Source organism: Phoenix dactylifera, chromosome 14 (genome assembly GCF_009389715.1).
Source record: "Phoenix dactylifera cultivar Barhee BC4 chromosome 14, palm_55x_up_171113_PBpolish2nd_filt_p, whole genome shotgun sequence".
In the NCBI taxonomy this organism is placed as follows: domain Eukaryota; kingdom Viridiplantae; phylum Streptophyta; class Magnoliopsida; order Arecales; family Arecaceae; genus Phoenix; species Phoenix dactylifera.
Genome location: NC_052405.1, coordinates 1,785,044 through 1,806,951, shown reverse-complemented (window position 1 = coordinate 1,806,951; position 21,908 = coordinate 1,785,044). Strand labels below are relative to the sequence as shown.

Here is a 21,908-nt window from a genome sequence, read left to right as displayed (position 1 = left end):
AAGAATGTCAAAGTCTACTCGAGCTTATTGAGAACTTAAAATAGCAACAGTTACCAAGAAGGCAGCAGCATACCCTCTAAGCATGGCAGGCAAGCCTAATAAGCAATGACTAGGGATTAGCAAAAACATCTATCAGGTAACTGAAATATATCAAAGATCAATGTTAACGAGCCCTGCTTCATAAGAAGGAATTCTTTACACAACCCTCATGAGCACCCATTTGTTGCAGCGAAGAGAAACTATGCAACCAAACTGACTTTCAAAGCAAAGTTCGCCGTCTTGGTTAGAGTTAGTTTTGATGGGGCTGCTACTAATCATAGGACAAGGATAGGTTTTATCATCCGAGATCATTATGGTCATGTTATTCCCATGCTGCTTCAAAATGCATTCCTCCCTGCACTGTACCTCAGGCAAAACTTCATGCTGTTAATTCAGTGGTGCGATCCAACTGATGTACATGCTGAAGGTGGCTAATTAACTGTGCATCATGTATTCAGGGAAGGGAAGCAACCAGCTGATTGGCCGGCCGGACAGGGGGTTTCTGGTATAACAGCTTCCAATGATGCACATAATCTCTCCCTTGATCTTTCACTCCATGTACAGGTTAATGCCATGGGTTGTATCTTTTTGAGAAAGTAAGGAATTCAAAGCTTGCCTCCCTTCGACCAGAAAGGAAAAAAAGAAAAACGTATAGGGCATAAGATCTTTACTGATGGAGCCGACATAATTAGAAAGAGATTCAACAACAGTATGATTGGGCTCCACAGATTACCTTGGAACCATTTCATCTTATTTGGGTACTCCAGCATACTATTATTGTACAACAAGGTGGTGCATCCTAACATCCGCTTATGGTCCTACTACAGTCCATTTAAAACGTAGAATTTGCTCAGTAACATCACAATCAGAACAATATCAAATGTTTGATCATAATTGAGAATCTATTACAGCTATCCTAGTAAAATTTGGATTTGGTAGACTAAGCATATCTGCATGATAGGCAAATGAACATATGATGGCCATTGCTCAATGTTTTACCTTCAAGTTTCCCTCAAATGCACTGGAAAAATATTCTGAATCAAATCTATTAGAGATCACATTAGAAAAGTTCCATGCAAGTGCTATGCTCAAACAAGGGCATTGTTTGTTGTACAATCATATAGTGGTTATGGGATTTGAAATCTGGAAGAAGAGCAAAATATCCAGGAAAGGTAGGCATAGACTTCTACTCTCTACTCATGGATGGAACACTAAGAAATAAATGCAATGAAAAGAATTACATAAAACCTAATAGCCATAACAGCAAACCACTTCACCGGTGTAGAGAGTATCTTGACTTATGTAAAAATATCTTGTATAACTACTTTCATTCATTTGGTAAGTATCTTATATAACTACTTTCATTCATTTGGTTAAACTCAGCTAATAAATATACATGCTTTCAATGTGTACAACTGTACATTTTGAATGGAATATAGAAAATCACTCCCAAATCCAAGATTTCTTAGTTCAACTCCAACAGAATGCTGACCTGTCAAAAATGTCGACCAGAAGGGAGAGCTCAAAAATGCTGCTGATTGACTTTGAAGGTCTTAGAAGGTTGAAGCTCATGACTGCTGGAAGAAAGTGCAGAAGATGTCACATGGTGAAAGAATATACAAACCCAGCTCGCTATGATATTTTCCTTACACTGGCTGATTTCAGGCCTTCTGATGTATATCTAGTATTAAATCACGTAATTCTGGGAATACTGAAATAAGCACCAGTTCCAACATACCATATGCAAGCTGCTTAACACAGACAGTAGACTGCAGATACAATACGCTTCCAGCGATTAGAAAACAGTTTTACCTCTGATCACATGGACTCAAATATGCATATTTAGATGAGCTGACCTGGATAAAGTAATAAATATCCTCCGCACAATGCCTGTATTGACTATGCCCAAGTAAGCTGACTAACGCAGTTGGAGCTCCACCTGAGAAAAGCATTCCATTGGGCCACTTAAAAATTTAACATATATTTTTTTCAAAAAAAAGGCATAGTTTTTAAAGTAATTTTTATTGTCTCAGCATAAAACCGCCAATCAATAAATTTAAACATTTGTACTCTTAATAAAAAAACATCTAATTTATTTTCTTGTCTTATTTCATGCTTTCCTTAGTTTTGGCCTTCCTTTATAAGTTTGATTAGAAACAATCCCAGAGCCACCAAAATTATTGAAAGTTGAAACTGCAAAAGCCGAAAACCATTTGATCCATCGAAAACCAGTACAGAAACTGAGCAATGAAACTGCATCATGAGGTAAATTATGTTCCCAAGACTTAAAATATTATACATTTGATATAGCAACCTACAAATTATATGTCGAAGGCTCCAAGCATCCATATCGCAAAATAAATGCAGGAGCTGCATGACAGGTCCAGAATCTCTCGGAGGAGACTCTGATATTGTCTGTCTAAAAATAGCTCAGCACTCATTGGGTTAAACGTTGTCTTCCTACAGTAGCATGCAACTTCAAGAGTTGTTCTGTCTGTTGTGGTTCTGTCCATTCAAAACACACATGGAAACAAAAGAATGACTTGGCAGTAGAAATCACAAACCAATTCATGGCTAGCATGGCATCTTTTTCTCTCTTTTTTTGGTTGCTTTTTGGGCTTTTGATCAGTTATATATGAAAACTAGGTACCATATGCCTAGAGAATGAATGCAGATACAGAAACAGGATCAGTGCCTAAAAACTATCAGGGCCATGCAGATAGGTCAGATCAGAAAATATGTGATGCTTATTATATGCTTACTAAGAAACACTGAAACTGATAGATGAATCACATTTACCGACATTCAGAATCTGTAAAAGAACACAGTCTCACCAAGTATCATTTTCTTAACATCACTTGCTCTGCGAGCTGCTTCAAGCTGCAGCTCGAAAGAGCTCGATCTGGTCACCTTATCACCATATATCCGACTGGCACTTTGAGTTGGTTTCTGACTAAAATGACTGTCTTCCACATTCCCTTGACTGCTCTCCAACTTTATAAAGAATGTACCATTAGGCCAGAGAACCTGCTTAGAGTAAAAGCAATTATATTTATAAATCAGAATTATTCATTATTTACAAAGGATATCGTGAAACTTCAGAGATAATTAGATGATATATGCAAATAGCAAACTTGCATGTTTCTTCCAATGATTCACTATGGAACTTTCACCACTAAGTATTTACACAAGTTTAAGATTTTTTTTTTTTTATTCTGCAAGAAGGCACCTTAGAGAAGTTATATAATGACTTACTCAAAATGATATGATAAAACACGTTGAAGAAAAGCAGAGAAATGTAAAAACGGACTAATGGTAAGGAGAAAGCAAATCAGAAAGGCATTACAAGAAGAGTATACAGTACAATACTGTACAGGCAATTGTGACACAAACAAAATGGAAATCAGCAGCAATAATGTTGGCAAAGATGACTTTCATTTCTTCATTGTTATGCACCCCAAATCATAAACAATTACAGAATTGATTACATGGCCTGACTATTGTATCTACTAATACATAAGATAGTTTTTATTGAACTTTGTATTATAAAATCATGCAAAATAGATAACATGCACTAACTCAGAATCACGTGTTAACAAGATTACTAAAATCTATGATAACTAAACCTAAGAATTAAGTGCACATGTTACAAGAATTAGAAAAGTGGGAAATATAATGAGCAAAAACATACCAACCTTTAGTCACTTGGTTCACAAGTCAAATCCTTGACTAGTAACAGGCTAATGGGGCAGTAGCAATAATCTGCCAGTAGCTTTACATAAGTGAAACCATTATTTGGTATGACAGATGGATAGAGGATCCATCTTGTATGCTATGAAAGCAAATTTTACATCATGTTCTAAATGATATGGCACTAGTAAGCAGTTCGATGTCACATCTATAATGTATTGCAGGTAATGTTTGTACCGTGTTAAAAAATGCAATAATGATATTGTTTCAGGTAATATTCATCCTGTTAGTAGATGATTGGATGCATATGAATTCCTTCACGAACACAAATCACAATAAAAAGTCATGCAACTTATTCAGCATTTCATCGCATATATTGCAGCAAGACACCCTTAATGCATAAATATAATTGCATTTAACCATAAAAAGGATAAGATACAAAGATAGGAATCAAGCACATCAGAAATTCATGTCATATAAGCACGATCTACTTCATTGAAGACAAGTTTCATACGATCTAAAAACATGTATCTTTTGATAGCAACTTGTTTTCGAGAGCCGCCAATCCATTGTCAAAAACAATAAAAGCATCACACTGTTTCCAGGAACTTTTATTTATGACACTCGAACAAAGGGCTTAGGTATGCCTTGGGGGGAGCATTGTTAAAGATAAAGTTGCTACTTCAAATAAATGAACTCTATTGGCAAACTTGGTGAAGAAACATACAATTCTCTACTTACATCTTGGAGCCAATGAATCCCTTGTGCAATAACATCATCCCTCCGGAGCCAAGAAATTTGCCTTAGGATCCAATCATCAATTGCATCTTTCATCATTAACTGCAAAATCTGTTTTGAAATCCAAAAGACCTGTCTTCTGCGGAACATAGGAAATGAAATTCCAAGTGAATATCATGTTCGTAGTAGTTCTAAATGATAAAACTTATAATTTTATCCTGTCTGTGCAAAGAATGATGCTGAAAACATTTTAGAATTGAATTGCTGCAAAACACAACATTATTACTTAGATAACATAATAGTTGAGAGTTCAATTGAACACAACAGCAATGGGCAAGGCATAAAATGCAGGAATAAATTGCAAAATGTTATTTTAAGGATGCTCGCTAAAAGAAAGAAATGATAAAAATACAATGTATAACAAACCTCAGCCAACCTCTCCGTTTCAGTTGGAATATCTTATCAACTAGACTCAACAGCGGCACACTAATGTTTGGTGGTGTCCACTGCAAAATAGCCACAGGAAGACATAAGGAAAAATGTCAAAACAACTAAATTTCATGGCATAAAAGTAAAAAGAATAAGTAAATCCATAAAATCATTGAGATACTGAAATTTGTTATTGATACCAAGTGGATATAGTTCTACAAAAGTTCTACTTTTTGGTCAGTCGGTATCAAACAATCCTCAGATTGGAGATACCAGGAAGTATAGGAAGTCCATCTTCCTGAGATTCTGGCCGAAAGATGAGCCTATCCAAAAATCCATTGATATCATTATCCTACACAAAATCACTCTCCAACATCAACAGGAAAAGTTGCTGGATCCCATTTTATGGAACAGGTCCATGTGATACTTGGATACCATGTAAGACTATAGAAATATGGTATTTTTCCATAATTTTAAGTTAATTGTGGATGAGTTCAAAGTGATCAGAAGCCAATAAAAGAATCATAGGACAGCACCCTACATAGCACGGCAAATGAATTCATGATTTAAGTTTTTTTTTTCCCTGGAAGTGAGAAGTGGGGAACTACTGAATATATCATTAGGGAGATGGAATGAAAAAGACTTAAGAGTATTTTTGAATAGCATGCAGAAACATCAATTCAACTTCCCAAATGCATAACACATCCAAAGAAAATGACTAACTTCTGCCAACAAATCCAAGTTTCAGGATGTGGAAGCATGTTAACTTTGTCATAAATTTCTCAAGCATTTGAATCGAGACATGAACAATCTATATGATGAATTTGTTTTCAATCAATGTCTTGCAAAAAACGAAATCATATTATTAAGCAAATCCTTCACTTGAATGGTCAAGTAGCAAATAACTAATTATCATATTAGCAGGTTTACATGAGTAATTTTAAGGAGTATTACGATTAAGTGTCTATATAAGAAGCCAAGTGACATAAATCACGAATGTAATAACGAAGAAATAATATGTCAAAATAGACTGCAAGCAAGTCGTACCTCAGGTGGCATTGCAAGCGGATCCTCAAAAATATCAGATGCTACTAAAGTTTTTGAGTCATTTAAAGCAAGTCTGTGAAATTTATCTGAATGTTGGCTTCTCTGAGAATCCAAATTTGAAGATTCCTCAATGCGCTTGACAACACAAGGTGGAAAACCTTTGGAGTTTAATTCATTATCAGAGTGCCATCCATTATTTACTGCAGAAGATTGGTCTTCATCATGGGCTTCATCATCAGACAAACTATGGGAAGTGTCCATATTACTATAGCTTGGACTGAGCTTATTTGTCTCTTCTTCAATGCATGCTAATGCCATGCTCTCTTCAGCTCTTAAGGGAGAACTTGCATGAGACGATGATGAGCCAACAACACGCCGTAGACCATCTGAAACCCCTCTAAATTGGCGAACCATATCATCCACAGCATCATCCACATTCACTGTTGAAATGGTGTCAACCGGTTAAGGTAAACTAAGAACATGACACATAGACAGGACCTGCCATCAAATTAAAGATACACACTGCCAAATTTTGTCGAATTAGAATGAGGAACATGACAGGCAGCTTTGAAGCATACAGGAGACAATGTTGTAATTTGCCTAGAGCAAATATAAGAAGATTATATTAGAAATATTTATGGCCCTGATGCATGTCTGTAAACATGAGATATGACCAGAGACAACCATATCCGGCTTACTGGGCTACCATATAGAAAGATGTTTATCAGACTTATCTACTTTAAACCTGCAAATAAGAAAGTTATAACACCACCCTGTAGTAAATGGTTTTCTTGATCCGAGCATCTGCTGACCACTAAAGTATGAATACACGCAAGCATGCTCACGTGCAACTCTATACATGTCAAAAACCACAGGAGACTGTCACTCCAGAGAAAAACTAGGCAAATATAATTAGGATATTACATCTTAACAAATAAAGCCAAAAGATATAGCTATCATTGTAATCTCACTTGGATTCCTGGTGGACTAAAGCAGTGGTGGGTGCTCATTCATGTTTTTTTTCAAAAATAAATGTGCATGAATGGATAACCCATAAAATAAGCCATTGATCTACTCTAGTATCTGGGCATTGACCAAGAGAATATAGCACTGTAGGAACACAGTTGTCTGTAAAAGGATTGATCAGAGTGATGTTACGGAAGAATTTTATCTGAAGCAGGTCCCAACTCATGCTTTCAAGATGGCAACTCAGTTAAGTTGCTAAACAAGATAAGAATATTGCAATGCTTCTGGATGCAAGTAATAAAAATCCTAATCAGCAATTTAGTAATGCTTGAGATGAATGATTTTTGAAGTAGATATTCATTTGCACTGTCCCAGGTTTGGGACAATGCAAAGATTTCAAATTATCCATCTGATTGTTAATGAAACTTAACGAGCAAAACTTAGGAAGATAGCAATAAAGCAATCAGAAATTTAGTATTGATTGAGATGTATGATTTTTGAGGCAGATGTCCATTCGCTTAACTTCCAGGATCAGGACAAAGCAAAGATTTCAAAATTATCCATCTGATTGTTAAAAAAACTTAAGAAGCAAATGTTAGGAAGGTAGCAATGAAGTAATCTACTTTTCAGGATGTGAGCCCAATAAATACAAATATTGATGCTGTGGTTTTCACCTGTAACATGTGAATACCGTGCATGACCTGGTAATCTATCTGCGCATTATTCTGGAAAAAAAAATATTCTGTAATATGACAACATAGCATTCCCACTTAAGCTGACAGTGGAGCAAGGATGAACAGCATGCTGGCAAATACAAAAAGTTAATTGTAATATAAATCTTCATAAAGAAGTCCGCAAGATGTTTGGTAGATCGGGTTTGAGTGAAAGAGTTGCAGGATAGAAGTCTCAGACGAAGTGATCATCAATTAAAATTGGCTTATACAGTGCCCCACAAGATTAAGCTGGGTATCTTACCAGTGAGACATTGTAGGAAAGTCCTACTTGATACTGTACAATGCAACAGGCTACTTAAAACCATAATCACAGCACTTGAATTACAACATTTGATTGCATTAGCAAAAAATCTGCTAGCCAAAGTTGCTTATAAATCCTAAGGATACTGCGCCATCATGATGCCCACATGATTGTCAAAAGTGAAGCATCCACTCCATCTTTTACAAACTCTTTTACAAGGAAGAATCATTTGATTGCATTTGCATTAGCACTTCACCAGGATACTAGAAGAATCATTCACAAGAGCACTTGTAGATAATGTGGACTCAAAGTATGTGACATATGTGGGAGGGAGAAAATTGATAGGATCAATTTAAGAGCCAGCGGATAGGAGATTTGTGTCCTTAACGAACTCTTTTACAAGGAAGGATCTTCTGTACAAATCACATTAAGCTGGCTTTGATCATTTTCCATATTCATGTTCGATGTTTCCATAAAGGTTAGCCAAAATCAATAAATACTTGAAAAGCGTCCCTTTACAAACATGCAATGGTATAGGTGGACTAAAGTTCAACAGAGCTAAAGCGACTTTACTGATTGATCATAAAGGAACCTAGTAGCAGATCAACATATAATAATGATATTCTAGCGAGCTAAAGCCACTCAACTATCCTAATTTTCTCAGAGTTCAGTGCCAAGCAGTCATTGGATCGATCAAGTAAATTATATCTCACTTTTCAACTTAGTCAATTTCCTACTTATCAACTTTGCCTGCTTAAAATTATGAACAATGGATGCCAACTTCCAGTCATAGAAGACATATTCGACTAAAGATCAGCTATGCTTAACAGCAAATTATGAAATAAACTGATCCCAATTTATCAGGATAAAGCTATTGTTTCTAGTTATAACACGTGAAAATGACAAACCATCATGATGTTGAGCATGGTTAATAAAACCGGGGTCGGCGGAATCGTCCTGAACCGGCAGTTCCGGTCGTACCAAGCTGTCCCGGTGGCAGACCGAGACGGTTCCGACAACGGAAATAAAACCAATTGCCGAAGAGGGAGGAGAAGAAAAGAGAGAAAAAGAGATAGCGAGCGGGGGAGGGAGGGAGGGAGGGAGAGAAGGAGGGTGGCGGAGACCGTCGGAGGTCGGAGCTCGGGCAGGAGGCAGAGGTCGCGGCCGGGTCCCCTATTTCGATCGAAACAGGGGTCTGGCCGCTTTTTACTTTCATGATTTTTAAGTGAAGTCGGCCAATCGCTTGCCTCTGCCCGGGCTCCTGTTTCTAACGAAACAAAGAACACGGTTGTGGCCTCTGCCTCCTGCTTGGGCGCCGGCCTCTGACGGCCCTCCACCAGCCTCCGCCCCCCTTCTCTCTCCTTCCCTCTCTCCCCCTTCTCTCTCACTTTTTCTCTCCCCCTTCTCTCTCTCTTTTTCTCTCCCCCGCCTCCTCTACTGTGTTGGTGCAAGCCCAACACGGCACGGCGCGGGCCGTACCGACCCATGCCGTCGGGCAATCGATCCAGTGCCCGGTACCGACACAACAGACTATGAATAAAACACTCTCAAAATGGTGTAGTTAGTATCAAAATAAGCATCAAAGAGTTATAGCATTGAAGAATGTTTTGTACATATTGCTAGAAAAAAGAACAGTTGGGCAAATACAAGTTATTGAAAATACTGGCAAGGCTATAGTTCAGTCTCTACCATCACAACATATGAAAAACTTGAAATGAAGAAACTAATAAATTTGATCTTAGTTTGAGAATATGGTGAAGGCAAAATCAAACTTTTCTTAGCTGCTAGAACTAAGAGAGTTTGAGAATTATGTACCTGCTAATGTTTTCATCACTGAGGTTGACTTTCCAAAAGAGTAATTCTTCAAACAAAAAAAAGGATCAACTTCTTAGAGAATTAAAGTGTCTAAAGATGTCTCCTATCTTCCACTAACAGTAAAAAACTTTCCTCAGATATGTATTGAGAAAATTTATACCTTCGAAGAAGCACTTAAAAAGTCCCAAACTTCATGTTGCTCCGCAACATTGGCAATTGACAGAAGATCCTGGCCAGATGAACTAGAAACATGTCAAGCTGGCAGATCAAATACCAAGTAAAAGAGCCGCAACCTAGAGCATAAAATCATACATGCAAATATTTGTCGAGAAGAATGCACCGCTGGTGCACAAAATAATCATCGATACTGGATGAAAGAAACCTTTTTGGGGGCAAATGTAATGTATAATTAGGTATATCTTTTAGATGCCGGTGCAACCGCTCAAAATTTCGGTATCTGCAATCCAATAAACAATATTATCAATATAGAAAAATCAACAAATTCATATCACTACATGACAAGTAATGTTTCTGCTTTTAATGGATCTCATGTAAGAATTTTCTTCAAATTAACAATACATAAAATTCACTTGTGATTGTTCCCAAAAAAATGTTATGAACAATATTATATGAGTGTACACAAATTTTCTTTTCAATTTCATGGTTGTTATGAACTGAGGTTTTGGAGCAATGTGCCAACAAAATAAACTATAAATGACCTTCTATTTTACTTTATAGAATCTATTGAACACAATCAATGAAAAGGGTGAAGAGTTGCAATTAGGTGGAGCACAGATATAAAGAGAAATTTAATGTAAGCAAAGTCTCAAAACACCTATAAAATTCAGAGACTTCAGCTGTCAAAGACAATAGTAATACAAAAATTAACATGCATATGATGAATGCCTCTCTTTTATGGTGATGGATGCATGTATATCTAGAGCCTACAAGGATGTCTAGGTAAAAGCATGCCTTCTTTTCACAGACCAGGTCTTGTTCTCTGCATCTGTTACAGCAATTGAATAAACTGCAAAAGATTTAGATCCAACTTTGGCAAAATATGCTCCAACAACCTGCACAAACGTTTTAACAAAAAATATAGCATTGTGAACAAGTAATTTAAAGTTTGGCAAAGAAAAGATAAAAATAGAAAGATTATAAAAATATTTGCTAGTTTGACCAACATTTCCACCATATGATTGCATATTGTGTTCCCTTTTACAAGCAAAAATAACTTACCAAGAAATACTGTAGAAAACATGTCATAGATAAGCAAGTATTTAGCAGAGAACAGAGGTGTAAGCTCTCCACAGTGACATGTCACTGCGCCTATTTGCTTGCTGCATTTTTAACCATGAGGGGTTCAGATACTAAATTATTCAACCACTAAACAGCAGGATGGCTTTATTTGTGAAAAATATGTAACTAGCTAAGCATATCGGCATCCGAAAGAAGGATGCTCCAACATATTATACATGTGAATAAAATAAAAATCCAGCAGATCAAATATGACATAAAACAAATAGAGCTTCGTTAATCTCATGCAAGCAAATATATACATGCATATACGATATGTGCATATGTATGTACATATATGCATGCATATATATACTAAATCATACATATGTAAACCATAATAACACATGTATACGAAAGTGAACCACAGTTAGAACCAGCAGGCAGAATTACTACCTCAGATGCTGTCAAAGTTGGCAAGCATATACTTGCTAGAGAACATATGGGAGCACAAGACTCTAGAATACTTTCCAGCTCCCCAGAAGCAACATATTTAATGAGATTTGAAGCATAAATCAGTGTCAAAACATTGGAGGTCAGTTAAGGACCAGTGGGCCACTATGTATCTAGTATGTGAGACACCAAAAGAAAAAACACAGATGGCAGACCCATCGCAGTTTATGAACATGAAGGACTATGCCTGTCATATGATAAGCACAACAAAACATTAAAAAAGAAGCAACTCAAACCTTTCTATAAAAGATCAATTGCCAACTATCCAGATTAACAGAAGCAACAAATCAAGTCTGCAAGAAGCCATAAAAGCTGCACAATTTACACAGATCAAGGCAATGAATTCTCACCCGGCACCTGATCTTTGGAACATAGAAGGATCCTCCATTCTTGGAGACCAATGCAGAGCTTTGCTCTTCCTTATGCTTGCTAATGTTTAGAATATAGTTCTCCTTGAAACCAGAAGTTTCACCACCTTTGCCCATGAATGTTGTTTCAATATCAGGTGTACTGCTAGATCGCTTTAGCTGACCTTTGTCACTTTTAACAGTTTTCCTGGTATTTTCATCACTTCCATCACCAAAATGACCCCTTTCTTTAGATTGCACACTAACCAGCTCTTGGGAAACATGTGGCCCATTCTTTGTTGCTACATTTGATTGGCTATTAATATTGGGTCCCTGCATTAGGTGGACCATATATTTATCATCTATATTTATAATACTTTCGTTCATATTGGTCAACAATCCCTTTCCCATGTTTTCTGCATGAGCAGTAGTGTGTCTATTTCCCGGTGCAGCATTCACAGAACCCAGCAAAGTTCCTGCCTTCATAATATTGGCCATCTTCTTTTTGTAGTTTTTTCCTTTTGTCCACAAGTTTTCAAGATTCTCAGGGGCAAGGAACTCAGATCTTCTTTTTGTAGCAGCATCCAGTATCACTGCCCATTCTGCTGCCCTAGGCGGTATATGATGCCCAGTACTTTCCTGTAATGTTTTCTGAGGAACACGCTCAGAACAAGCAAGTGATTTTTCCCCACCACTTTTAGCCATTATCAAATCCCCTGCTTGGTTAGAAGCTGTAGTTCTTAACTCAGGCTGAGCAGTCCGAGTATTTCCTCCAGAAACTTTAGGATCATGCACAAGAATAGCTTCATTGGTTGACCTATCAGAGTCCGACTCTCCATTTCTGTTATCTTGATTGGCAAGGAATACATACTCAATCAACTCATTGATATACCTGAAGAAAAAAATAGCGATTAACTTAGATAGTTTTGTAAAGGTACCCTCTGATGTAGGAGCAATTTCTCTCAGTTAAAATGTGCATACCGGCCAAGATAAATAATAGAAGAAAGAAAAATAAAGGAAGATCAAATGAAGAGGAGGAAAAATAAATAATAAAAGGGCCTATTGTTCATATCATTGTAGCATCGACAGGTGACACTACAGAACTTTGGACTTCTATATAGTTTGAAAATCAAAAGAGAACTCTAAGAGTCTAAGGTGATACTTAGTCATATTGAGAGTTGTTATTTGGAAACGTAGCCAACATTGATATTGTAACAAAGAGGGCTGTGATCAGAACTCAGGATTCCTTCTTTAGGAGTTCTAAAAATAAAAAGAAAACATATCTCTTCAGTCCATGTGTGCATTCTAAAGCTTTTTCATTTTTGTAAGAAAAATATACAAGAAAAAAAGTCAACCAGCCCTTTATAGGGCCCACAAGCAGACAGTCCTTTAATGAATACTGGCCGCCGATCACCTTAATTGAGGAGAGGCCTATGTTAGAGATATTCCTTTTTCAGTTTATTCTCTTACATAACCAACAGCTCTAGAAGTTTATAAATAGGGTTGGTCTTGAATTTGTTTTTAGTTGGATGGTTGACTAATAAGAACTGATGATTTAAAGAATTTCTTGTTCTCTAGTGATGTGATGCTGCAAAGAAATGAGACATTCAAGCCCTGAGTATGAGGCAGAGGTTATTAGGCCAATACGTATCATTTCATTTTCTTGCTTTTATTCTTTTCCCATGTTCATATTTTCCCAAGAAAATACCAGCAAAGTTGATTTTGCTTGTTTAATCACAACCCCTTTTAGAAAACAGTTTAGACCCTAGAATCCTAAATTTTGGGCCTGATATTAGTCATCCATTGCTTTTTTCCTTCAAAAACATTAACTTTCTTGTTTATTTGTAGAAAATTCAGGTCTAAATCTAAAATTACTTTAACAGCACTACTACCCTCAACCAAATAGGTCCCAATACCTAGACCTTCCTAAATCGCAACCTTACCAGCAGTGTACATTGAATTGATGCTGGATATCATTTTTCTAAGCAGCAGCTACCAATTTAAATGACTCACCATGTGAAATACATCAATCTTTCCGACATCCCAATTGGCAAGCATAATTATGTTATCTTGTTTTGGCTGTGCCTTGGTCGAAGCTAGCTTATTAGATTTTTTTCATGGAAGTGGGCATAGCTTACTAGATGCTCACATGATTTACCACTTCTTGGCATGGGAATCAGCCTGCACCTTAATGCTTCAATATCTTTTTTGGAAGGTTTTTGGTGCCATCATATCTTTCATCCATTTTCAGGATGATTGTATCAACATGCTCTATTTTAACTGTTAAATAGTACCTGAAAGGGTAGTTTCATTCGCTCTCTCTCCACGATAAAAGCATTCCTGATAACCACAACTTTCCATCAAGCCTAGCTCAGCTAGTTGGGTTTAGCTTCATGAATCATCATTTGCTAATGATTTTCTATTAAGGGCTAGCTGCAGCCATAGTGTAAGCATTTTCAATTCCTTCTTCGCATATGTCATACATGCTACCTAAGGTCTTGTCTTCCCCACCTCTACCTAAGCCATCTAATATGGATTAGAGCACCTTGCCTTACTGGAACCTCCTCAAATCTTCGTTTAACATGTCTGTGACATCATTCTGACCTCAAATGATTCAATTAAAATCCTAGGACTCGTTGGACCATCAGTAGAAAGAAACTTCTACCTAGGGTAATTTACCTAATTCAAAAAAATCATCGGACACTCAAATCTTCACCCACTTGCTAAGTGCTTCTTTACTTCAAGTGTTTCTAAGATATCCCCTCCCAACACCCACGCCCATCCCCAATTCTAGCAATTAAGGTGGGATCATTCGAATTACAATAGCTTTTTTAATTTTCATTATTAGATTTACTATCATTCGGAGATAGCATCATATGTACAAAACATTCAACAACTATTCCTTTGGCAATCACTAAGAATTTAAAGGCATAGATAACATGCCATGAGTTCATAGCAAGCATTGGGTTAGCTTGTCTGTTTAACTCCTTTCTTCCTCAATTTCTACTTCAGTACGGAATTATATTATACTACCTTTACTGCTTCAATTTCCACTTTTTCTGACCAAAATTAAAAAAACCAGTTTTTGCAATTTCGATAATACCGACTACATCACCAATAAGTTCTCTTAAGATGTACAACATTTTTTGAGGACATGACTTGGAACAAGATTACTAAACTATGGATGAGTTGTTTAGTTAGTAAAAAGAGCTTACGCAGGACTGGCAAAGTTCATGAGAGGTTGCAAAACCAAGCAGGTCAACAGCTCTCTACTGAAACAGCGAACTAATGGGCATTGAGCTTCCTGTGGCCTCAAGACTATTGCCAGAACTCCTCCAACAATACGTTGAAGAACCTGGATTTAACAACACATAAACCTACAATGCTATAAAGAAATCAATACAAGAACATACGAGATAGCTATAATCAATTTTGCACCTTGTGTTCACACTCCGGAGATAGCAGAGCTGGATGAAGTTCCTTGGAAGCTGTTAGATGGTGTTTTAACCTTTCATCCCTTTCCTCAAAAGAAAGAGTTCCCATAACATCCACGCCAATCTCTGATTGATATTTTCTGTATAGATCTAGGTGGTTTCCAATCAAGTCAACCATGTCCCTGGAACATGAAAAGAATTTGTTTCCAACAAAAGATGTCTACTATATCACTAAGACATAGAAAGCTTATTGGTGACTTCAAAAGTAATTCAAAAGCACCTTGTTAACAAGTCGACAAGGTTGATCTGCTTAACTCTTCTTGATATTTCAACAAGTACATCTAGTATGATAGTGCGTATTAGTTCCGGCGCCTCCTTGTCAGGAGTAAGAGACGAATACCAAAGATCTACAACAAAATCCTGCAAGATCTTGTTAATGAATTCCTCAATGGCAGCCTCCACAATGGGCGAATCAATTTTCCTCCTCCATTTTGAAGGAGGTGGCACAGTAGAAAGATGAAAATCATCTAGATGTAACTGCTTCTTTTCCAAATGAGATAGATATGTCTGCTTACGGACAGGATGCACCCTCCAGTGGATCTCCACTTCATAAGATAGAAAGCGGAAGACTGAAAGTATAAGAATTGATATTGGGATATTTGTCCACATCGATTTACTTGTATCTGTGAAAAACAAGAGATGATGGCCAATGACGAAACTGACACCAAGAAACGTTTCTGTGGCATATTCCATAAAGAAACAGTTGTGAAAAGAGAAAAAAGGAATATGTAATTATCCTAGCTAATAGCAATTGCACATGATAAAATAGAATGAACCAGGCCATGCATCATTATTATTTTGTTCTTTATGGACAAAAAATATACAATTGTATGCACAAACACAAGACACAGAAATGTATGGACACATGCACTCACACGCATGCATGCGTGCCCAACCACATGTGTCATGATAAAATAGAATAAAAAAGGCCACACATCATTATTTTGTTGTTTTACGAACAGAAAATATACATTTGAGCACTCACAAGACACAGACACACACAGATATGCATGCACACACACCCACGCACCTGCCTGCATGCATGCGCGCACGCATGCACCCACCTCTTGTGAAGTTGACAATGTCTCCTGTAGAGTCTGAAAGCTTGATTCCTTGCCCCAACTTCTGGTTTACAGGCTAGTAAATTTTCACCATTAGAGAAAACCAGGCTTAGGTACCTTAAACACCACTGGAGCATTGCAGGAATCTACAAATACTTCACATGCCAAAGGTTTTTAAATATTTACTAAAAAGTTTCTAAAACATATAAACTCATAGTATATGTATATACTACTTGTACTTATGTATACATATTATATATGGTACTTTTATACATGTATATATGTTATACATATAGTGCTTTAATTTGGTACATTTTTATAATACTTTTATCCCATGTAAGAACTAATCGGATCTAAAATATAAAGTAAGCCTACTGGAATACATACAAATGTAGCCATAGCTCACCTCATAAAGTTGGATTTCCAGTGGATAAAACCTGAATGTAATTATAATGCCACACAATTGAAGCAAATATATGAAACAACCAAGTCCATCTGATCACACAGTCTGCTCAAATGATGAACTATTTGAATGAGGAAAGAAAGAATTTAGGCTTCACATACCTTTGTAATTTACTTAGAATTGTGTTTCAAATCAGCTGTGTCAATAGAAACACCTGTGCATACCTTTGGGTGGGTTCCATGATTATAAAATTTATTGAATTGCCAAGGAATATAGACGCAAAGTGTATTAAGTTGTTTCCATTTGATCAGTAATGTATGCATACTTTTTTCCATAAGCTTACATGCCTCTATTAATCCATTTCAAGTACTATTTAATTTGAGATGGTTTGAATCAACATGCGCGCCCGGGGCCGGGGGGGGGGAGGCACGCCCCTATGGAGTTAGGAAAGTTTGCACGGTTTTTGTATGTTATAATTTATTTTCTACATTTTTTTTTCTTTGGCAAGACAAAGTCCATTATACCTAGGACAAGAAGCCACCAGGATGTTCCAAAAGTTGGTCTTACATGACATATTTGGTCAAGTCTCATTGATCATCACTAAGCAAACCTAGGTTAGATTATTCTTCATTCTACAAGATGAAGTAAACTTTTTAGGCATAACACCAAGTATCTGCTCAGGAAAATGATGAAGTGACTGACATGAGCAGGGAATTTCAAACAAATCATACTAAAGAAAGTTTGGCATAAACTATTTTAATTTATTGTTGAAGGTCATTCTCTTTCTTCCCATCCTTCTCTCCCTCCTTCCTTCCCCTTTAACTGGCAAACAACTTGCATGCCTCCCAACCTCACTTTGCAGAAAGGAGCTGCAAATTAAGACCACTGCTACCTTGCTACATTTTCCCATTCCTTTTGAGATGCTACCATCCTCCCCAACAAAACATTCATGTATACATTACCTCAAGATCAGGTTTGTCCTTCTTCTTTTTAAGCGAGAGATGCATTTGAATTACCTGTGACTTGTATAGTGCACATTCATATCAAAGTCCCAAGAAACACATTTTCTAATGTTAAAGAAGCATTCTTGGAACTATTTCAAACTTGTGACAATGCAGCTTTATGCTATTCGCAACTTGTGACAAATCATGGAATTATTTCCGCTATTGCACAGTATAATTCCGTGCACTCACTTAATTCCGAATTTTGATCAAGACAAGAATCTTTGCATAAATTGATTTCTTTGTATTATTCGCAAAAAATAGACAAGGGGCAAAAACAAGAGAAAAGAAAAGAACCAGAAGCCCGATCTTTTTCACTTCAAATTCCAGAGTTAGCCCTATAAACCATGCAAAACCTAGAGACGGTCAAGGTCCAGTCCCGGCCAACCCAAGATTTCCTTGTTCCAAAACGTATAAAGAACAATACCTTCATGGAATCAAAAAGAAAAAGAGAACTACTTACGCGACAAGAAGTAGGTGATCGCAAAGACGCAGATGGCCCAGCAGGCGGTTCGAACCTTGGCCTCTTCTATCAGATCTTGCAACGTCTCGATCGTTCTCATAGTGTCGATCCCTCTCTCGCTCCTCCACCCTTCCTCCAACCCTAAAGAAGAGAAATACCCTCCGCGATTAGCGTTCTCCGAGGCGAATCCCTCTCCGCCGAGGACAGGGCGATCGATCCAGCGAAGACGAACGAAGAAAAAAATCCAGAGATCGGACAATGGCTACCAATCTTTCTTGAAACCATACCCGGAGGAGATTAGGATTTGAGTTAGGGGCCGTTCCGTTCACGCCGGGGAGGGAAAGAAAGCGGGGAAAGCTCGTCGGTCTTCACGTGTATCCAATGACGAAATGCCCGTCGTAGCCGATATGGCTCACGTAACGGCACTAAGCGGAACGGAACGCGATATATCTTGTTCCTGTCGTAGCGTTTTGACTTGGAGACACGTGGAGTATTTCTACTTGAAGAAGGTGGATCAAGGTGTGGGAGGGCATCAAGCCGTCCAACTGGTGTTCCCGAAGTTCTCGGACACAGCGAAATACGTAGATTCCTCTGGGACCAATCAAAAAAGATACTGGCTTAGAAGAGGAAGGGCAGCGAGACTGCAGCGTTACCGATAAAAGATTCGGAGCATGTGAAGAATATCCATAACAAAAGCTCATTGGATTGGCCACTCGGGTAAGTGGTGCATGAAAATTCGTGCACGTGAGTCTTAAAGTCATTGGTGAATAGCAATGATAAGTGCACGGCTATGCACCCAAGTCATTCCAGGCACACCAGAGTGTTGTTCTAGCAATCTCAAGCACCCAATGTTTTCATGATAAACATCTAGGGCGGCCTTATCCCAACTCAAAACTTGTTCCATACATATGCAAATCTTGGAATACGATGAAACAAACTAACCTTCTCCTTGACTTGTTTAACCATGGCACAGAATTATTCAGACATGACATAAATGACTGAGATCAAATTTGCATATATATATAATCCGAATCAATCCAACCTGTAATAAATTGTGTTCATGTCTGCATTTTAAACTAGTTTGAGTGTAAATAGGAGTGGGTAAATTATTGGGTACTATGTAAGTCTAACTCAATACTACCTTTTTTTTATTGCACCTACGTTTATATTCGAAACTAGGTCAAATGTTCATTTGCAAGTCTAAAACTAGGTCAAGTGAGAATTGGAGTGGCTCAATTTCCATGGATATATGATACAAGTATGGCTGAATATAACCTTAAATGTAGAAAATGCACCTGCATCGACATTTCAAAACCGATCTATCATTTGTATGGGTGTTTTAAACTAGGTCAAGCGCTAAAGAGAGCAGCTAGTTCTCCCGGTATAATAATGTAGCCTTTTTGGATATTGCACCTATCTCACGTTGTAATTCTCCATCTTTGTGATGTTTGGATGCCTAGTGAGATAACACATGAAGAGAATGGGCGAAACTTTGTATGTCATGCAAGGGATTCATGTGGTTGTTGTATAAAAATTAGGGGGGAGAGAAGAAATATCATCTGATCCAAAAATAGTTAGCAGCATGTTCATGCATCACACATTCACTGATTTTTTTTTAAAAAAAATGCTAAAAATTAATTCATAGCATTAAATTCAAGGACACTTGTAGATTACCAAAGACTTCTTAATTACTTCGGATGGTTGCAATTCCTTTGTGCTGCATTTGTATCTGACCCACCAAATTGGACATATTTTTGGACAGCATCCTCCGGCTTCACAGATTTCCTCTACTTCTTCCTTTCCCTAACTCCACTCTTGGTAGCTTAAATAGAGACTTGGAAGCCACCAACCAGCCGCTGGAACCGCTGACCATAGTGTCGGTGTGGAGGAGTGGTTGATTTGATCTCCGGGGTGGTCGATCCAAGCACCAGGAGTGCATGAGTGGTCAATCATGGCAAATCAGAGCATGGAAACCAGGGGAAGAAAACTCGGTTCAAGAGGGAAGAAATAGAGGTCATAAGCTCGAATGAGATCGAGAGAGTCTTGATAAAGACGAAGTATTGATCTGAACTCCATCTAAATGGAAAGGAAAAAAAGAAGAAGAAGAAAACGAAAAGAAAGGATGAGAAGTTTGGCAGCTTCGTGGAGAAAGAAACCAAAAAAAAAAAAAGACCTTTTTTTTTCTCTTGGGAAATTGATGACTATCACATCGCTACCATTGGTGATTCCTTTTGACAACATCCCCTCCCTGGCCTCGAGTCCATATGCAACACTTAACATACAGCCTCAAAGTGACTCAAAAATTTAATTTTTCATGAAGAAGATTTTGCACGCATAATTTGACTACCCTACTGCACCACACATCATTTTATTTGAAGTAGCAAGAATTTTGCCTAACATGGCGTAGTGGTACGTGTTATGGTAAATGTGCCAAAATATAACTAATAGATAGAAATACAAAAGAGGTGTAAATCAGTAATCTTAGCTATAGAACTGATCCAATGAGTACCAATCACCAATCACAAGATCTTGATGGTGAAACAAATCATCCTCAAGCAGTGGTTGGAATCCTGGACACGTTGGTGGGGCAACCCAACAATCTGACACAGGAATGTCATAACCAGTAACTCCTCCTTCCGAGGAGAATGCCACTGACTCAGAGCTGCCTGGATCCAGAGAGAAGTTGCTGTCGTCTGCGTATGTTTGGTTCTCAAATAGAGTTTCCGTGATCTCCCTGCCTCCAAGCTGATTCAATCCTTGGCCAGGCATTTGGTTCATTGCCGAATTCGTGGCACCTTCCATCACACTGACGAAAGGCTCGTCCATGATTTCTCCCGGTAGTTCGGGTAGCGCGAGGTCCATCGTGGATCCATCGGAAGGGGGAAGGTCGCTGTTCTTGGAATGATGGGAACTCCCTGGCATGCCATCGTGCTGTGCATGGTTGGAACGACAAGAATCCGGCAATCCATGGCTGTCGTAATTAAGATCGCTCTGGGACGCAGGATGATTGGCTTGCGGCCTCGCAGACACCCCCCGCCGGTTCTTTCGGCACCCACCGCCGACGGGGACATTCCGAAGGTTTCCCCCTTTGGTCCAATACCTCCTGCAACCTTTGCAGAAGTAGCGAGGCTGCGTTAAGCTGTAGTTGTTGTAGTAGCAGAACTTGGTGTTGGAGGAATCACATCGGGGGCAAATTGGTGCTAGCTCGTTGTCTGGCTTCCAGCTATGGTGCGCCACCAATGACCTCCGAAGAGGGTAAGGGAGCACTCGAGACAACATCAAAGCAAGAGTGAACGCAGCTAATACGGGACGAAGAGATCTATAGGTAGTAGTACTAGTAGTAGTAGTAGAGGAGAAGGAGGAGGAGGAGGAGGAGATGAAGGAGAGAAGTTATAAAACAGTGGGTGGATCGTGAGAGCTACTTCAGATATAGAGAGAGAGAGAGGGGGGGGGGAGGAGGTTTTTACGCGTACGTTCTCGATCTGTCGGTACACGGTCGCCCATGTGCATGCGCATGTGCATGGGGTCGAGTACGTAAGCCATTGGCGATGGTCAGTGGTCCTAGAAGACGCCCGCATAGAATTTCCTGTACGAGCACAAGATCCAGCATTCATCCTTCGCGATGCGAATTTCTAACAGCAGATTTGGCGCCCGCATACGCATATATATGAGGACGCACGGATGCTGGTTG

General features: G+C 38.3%; 2 protein-coding genes across 6 annotated transcripts; both read right to left on the bottom strand.

Moving 5' to 3' along the window:
- Positions 1–1,332: 1,332 nt before the first annotated feature.
- LOC103714296 lies at positions 1,333–18,627 on the bottom strand. Of its 5 annotated transcripts, none has more exons than XM_008801495.3 (16): positions 18,505–18,616; positions 18,218–18,358; positions 15,510–15,912; positions 15,234–15,411; positions 15,011–15,150; positions 11,799–12,687; positions 10,672–10,772; positions 10,012–10,156; positions 9,860–9,928; positions 9,700–9,745; positions 5,944–6,383; positions 4,894–4,973; positions 4,471–4,606; positions 2,874–3,066; positions 1,896–1,978; positions 1,333–1,808 (listed from the first exon to the last, which is right to left on the bottom strand). In XM_008801495.3, the coding sequence occupies exons 2-16, from the start codon at positions 18,315–18,317 to the stop codon at positions 1,701–1,703; spliced, it is 3,111 nt and encodes a 1,036-aa protein (XP_008799717.1). In that variant the 5' UTR covers positions 18,318–18,358; positions 18,505–18,616; the 3' UTR covers positions 1,333–1,700. The 5 variants fall into 5 exon arrangements, 4 of the variants coding, with proteins under 4 accessions (XP_008799717.1, XP_038989196.1, XP_038989197.1 ...); XM_039133268.1 differs by having other exon boundaries at positions 1,333–1,616; positions 1,690–1,808; positions 18,218–18,610; XM_039133269.1 differs by having other exon boundaries at positions 1,333–1,613; positions 1,690–1,808; positions 18,218–18,610.
- A 1,928-nt stretch (positions 18,628–20,555) lies between these two features.
- Positions 20,556–21,647, bottom strand: LOC103714297 (dof zinc finger protein DOF1.2-like). The gene has a single exon (XM_008801500.4). The coding sequence runs from the start codon at positions 21,494–21,496 to the stop codon at positions 20,699–20,701; it is 798 nt and encodes a 265-aa protein (XP_008799722.2). The 5' UTR covers positions 21,497–21,647; the 3' UTR covers positions 20,556–20,698.
- Positions 21,648–21,908: the final 261 nt, after the last annotated feature.

Excerpts from the sequence above, each read along its gene's own strand:
- LOC103714296 (XM_008801495.3), bottom strand. The coding sequence starts at position 18,317 with ATGAGAACGATCGAGACGTTGCAAGATCTGATAGAAGAGGCCAAGGTT. Across the intron at positions 4,974-5,943 it reads CGCTTGCAATGCCACCTGAG|TGGACACCACCAAACATTAG; the intron begins GTACGACTTGCT and ends GCTATTTTGCAG. Across the intron at positions 1,809-1,895 it reads ATATTTATTACTTTATCCAG|TCTACTGTCTGTGTTAAGCA; the intron begins GTCAGCTCATCT and ends TTGTATCTGCAG.
- LOC103714297 (XM_008801500.4), bottom strand. The coding sequence starts at position 21,496 with ATGTTGTCTCGAGTGCTCCCTTACCCTCTTCGGAGGTCATTGGTGGCG.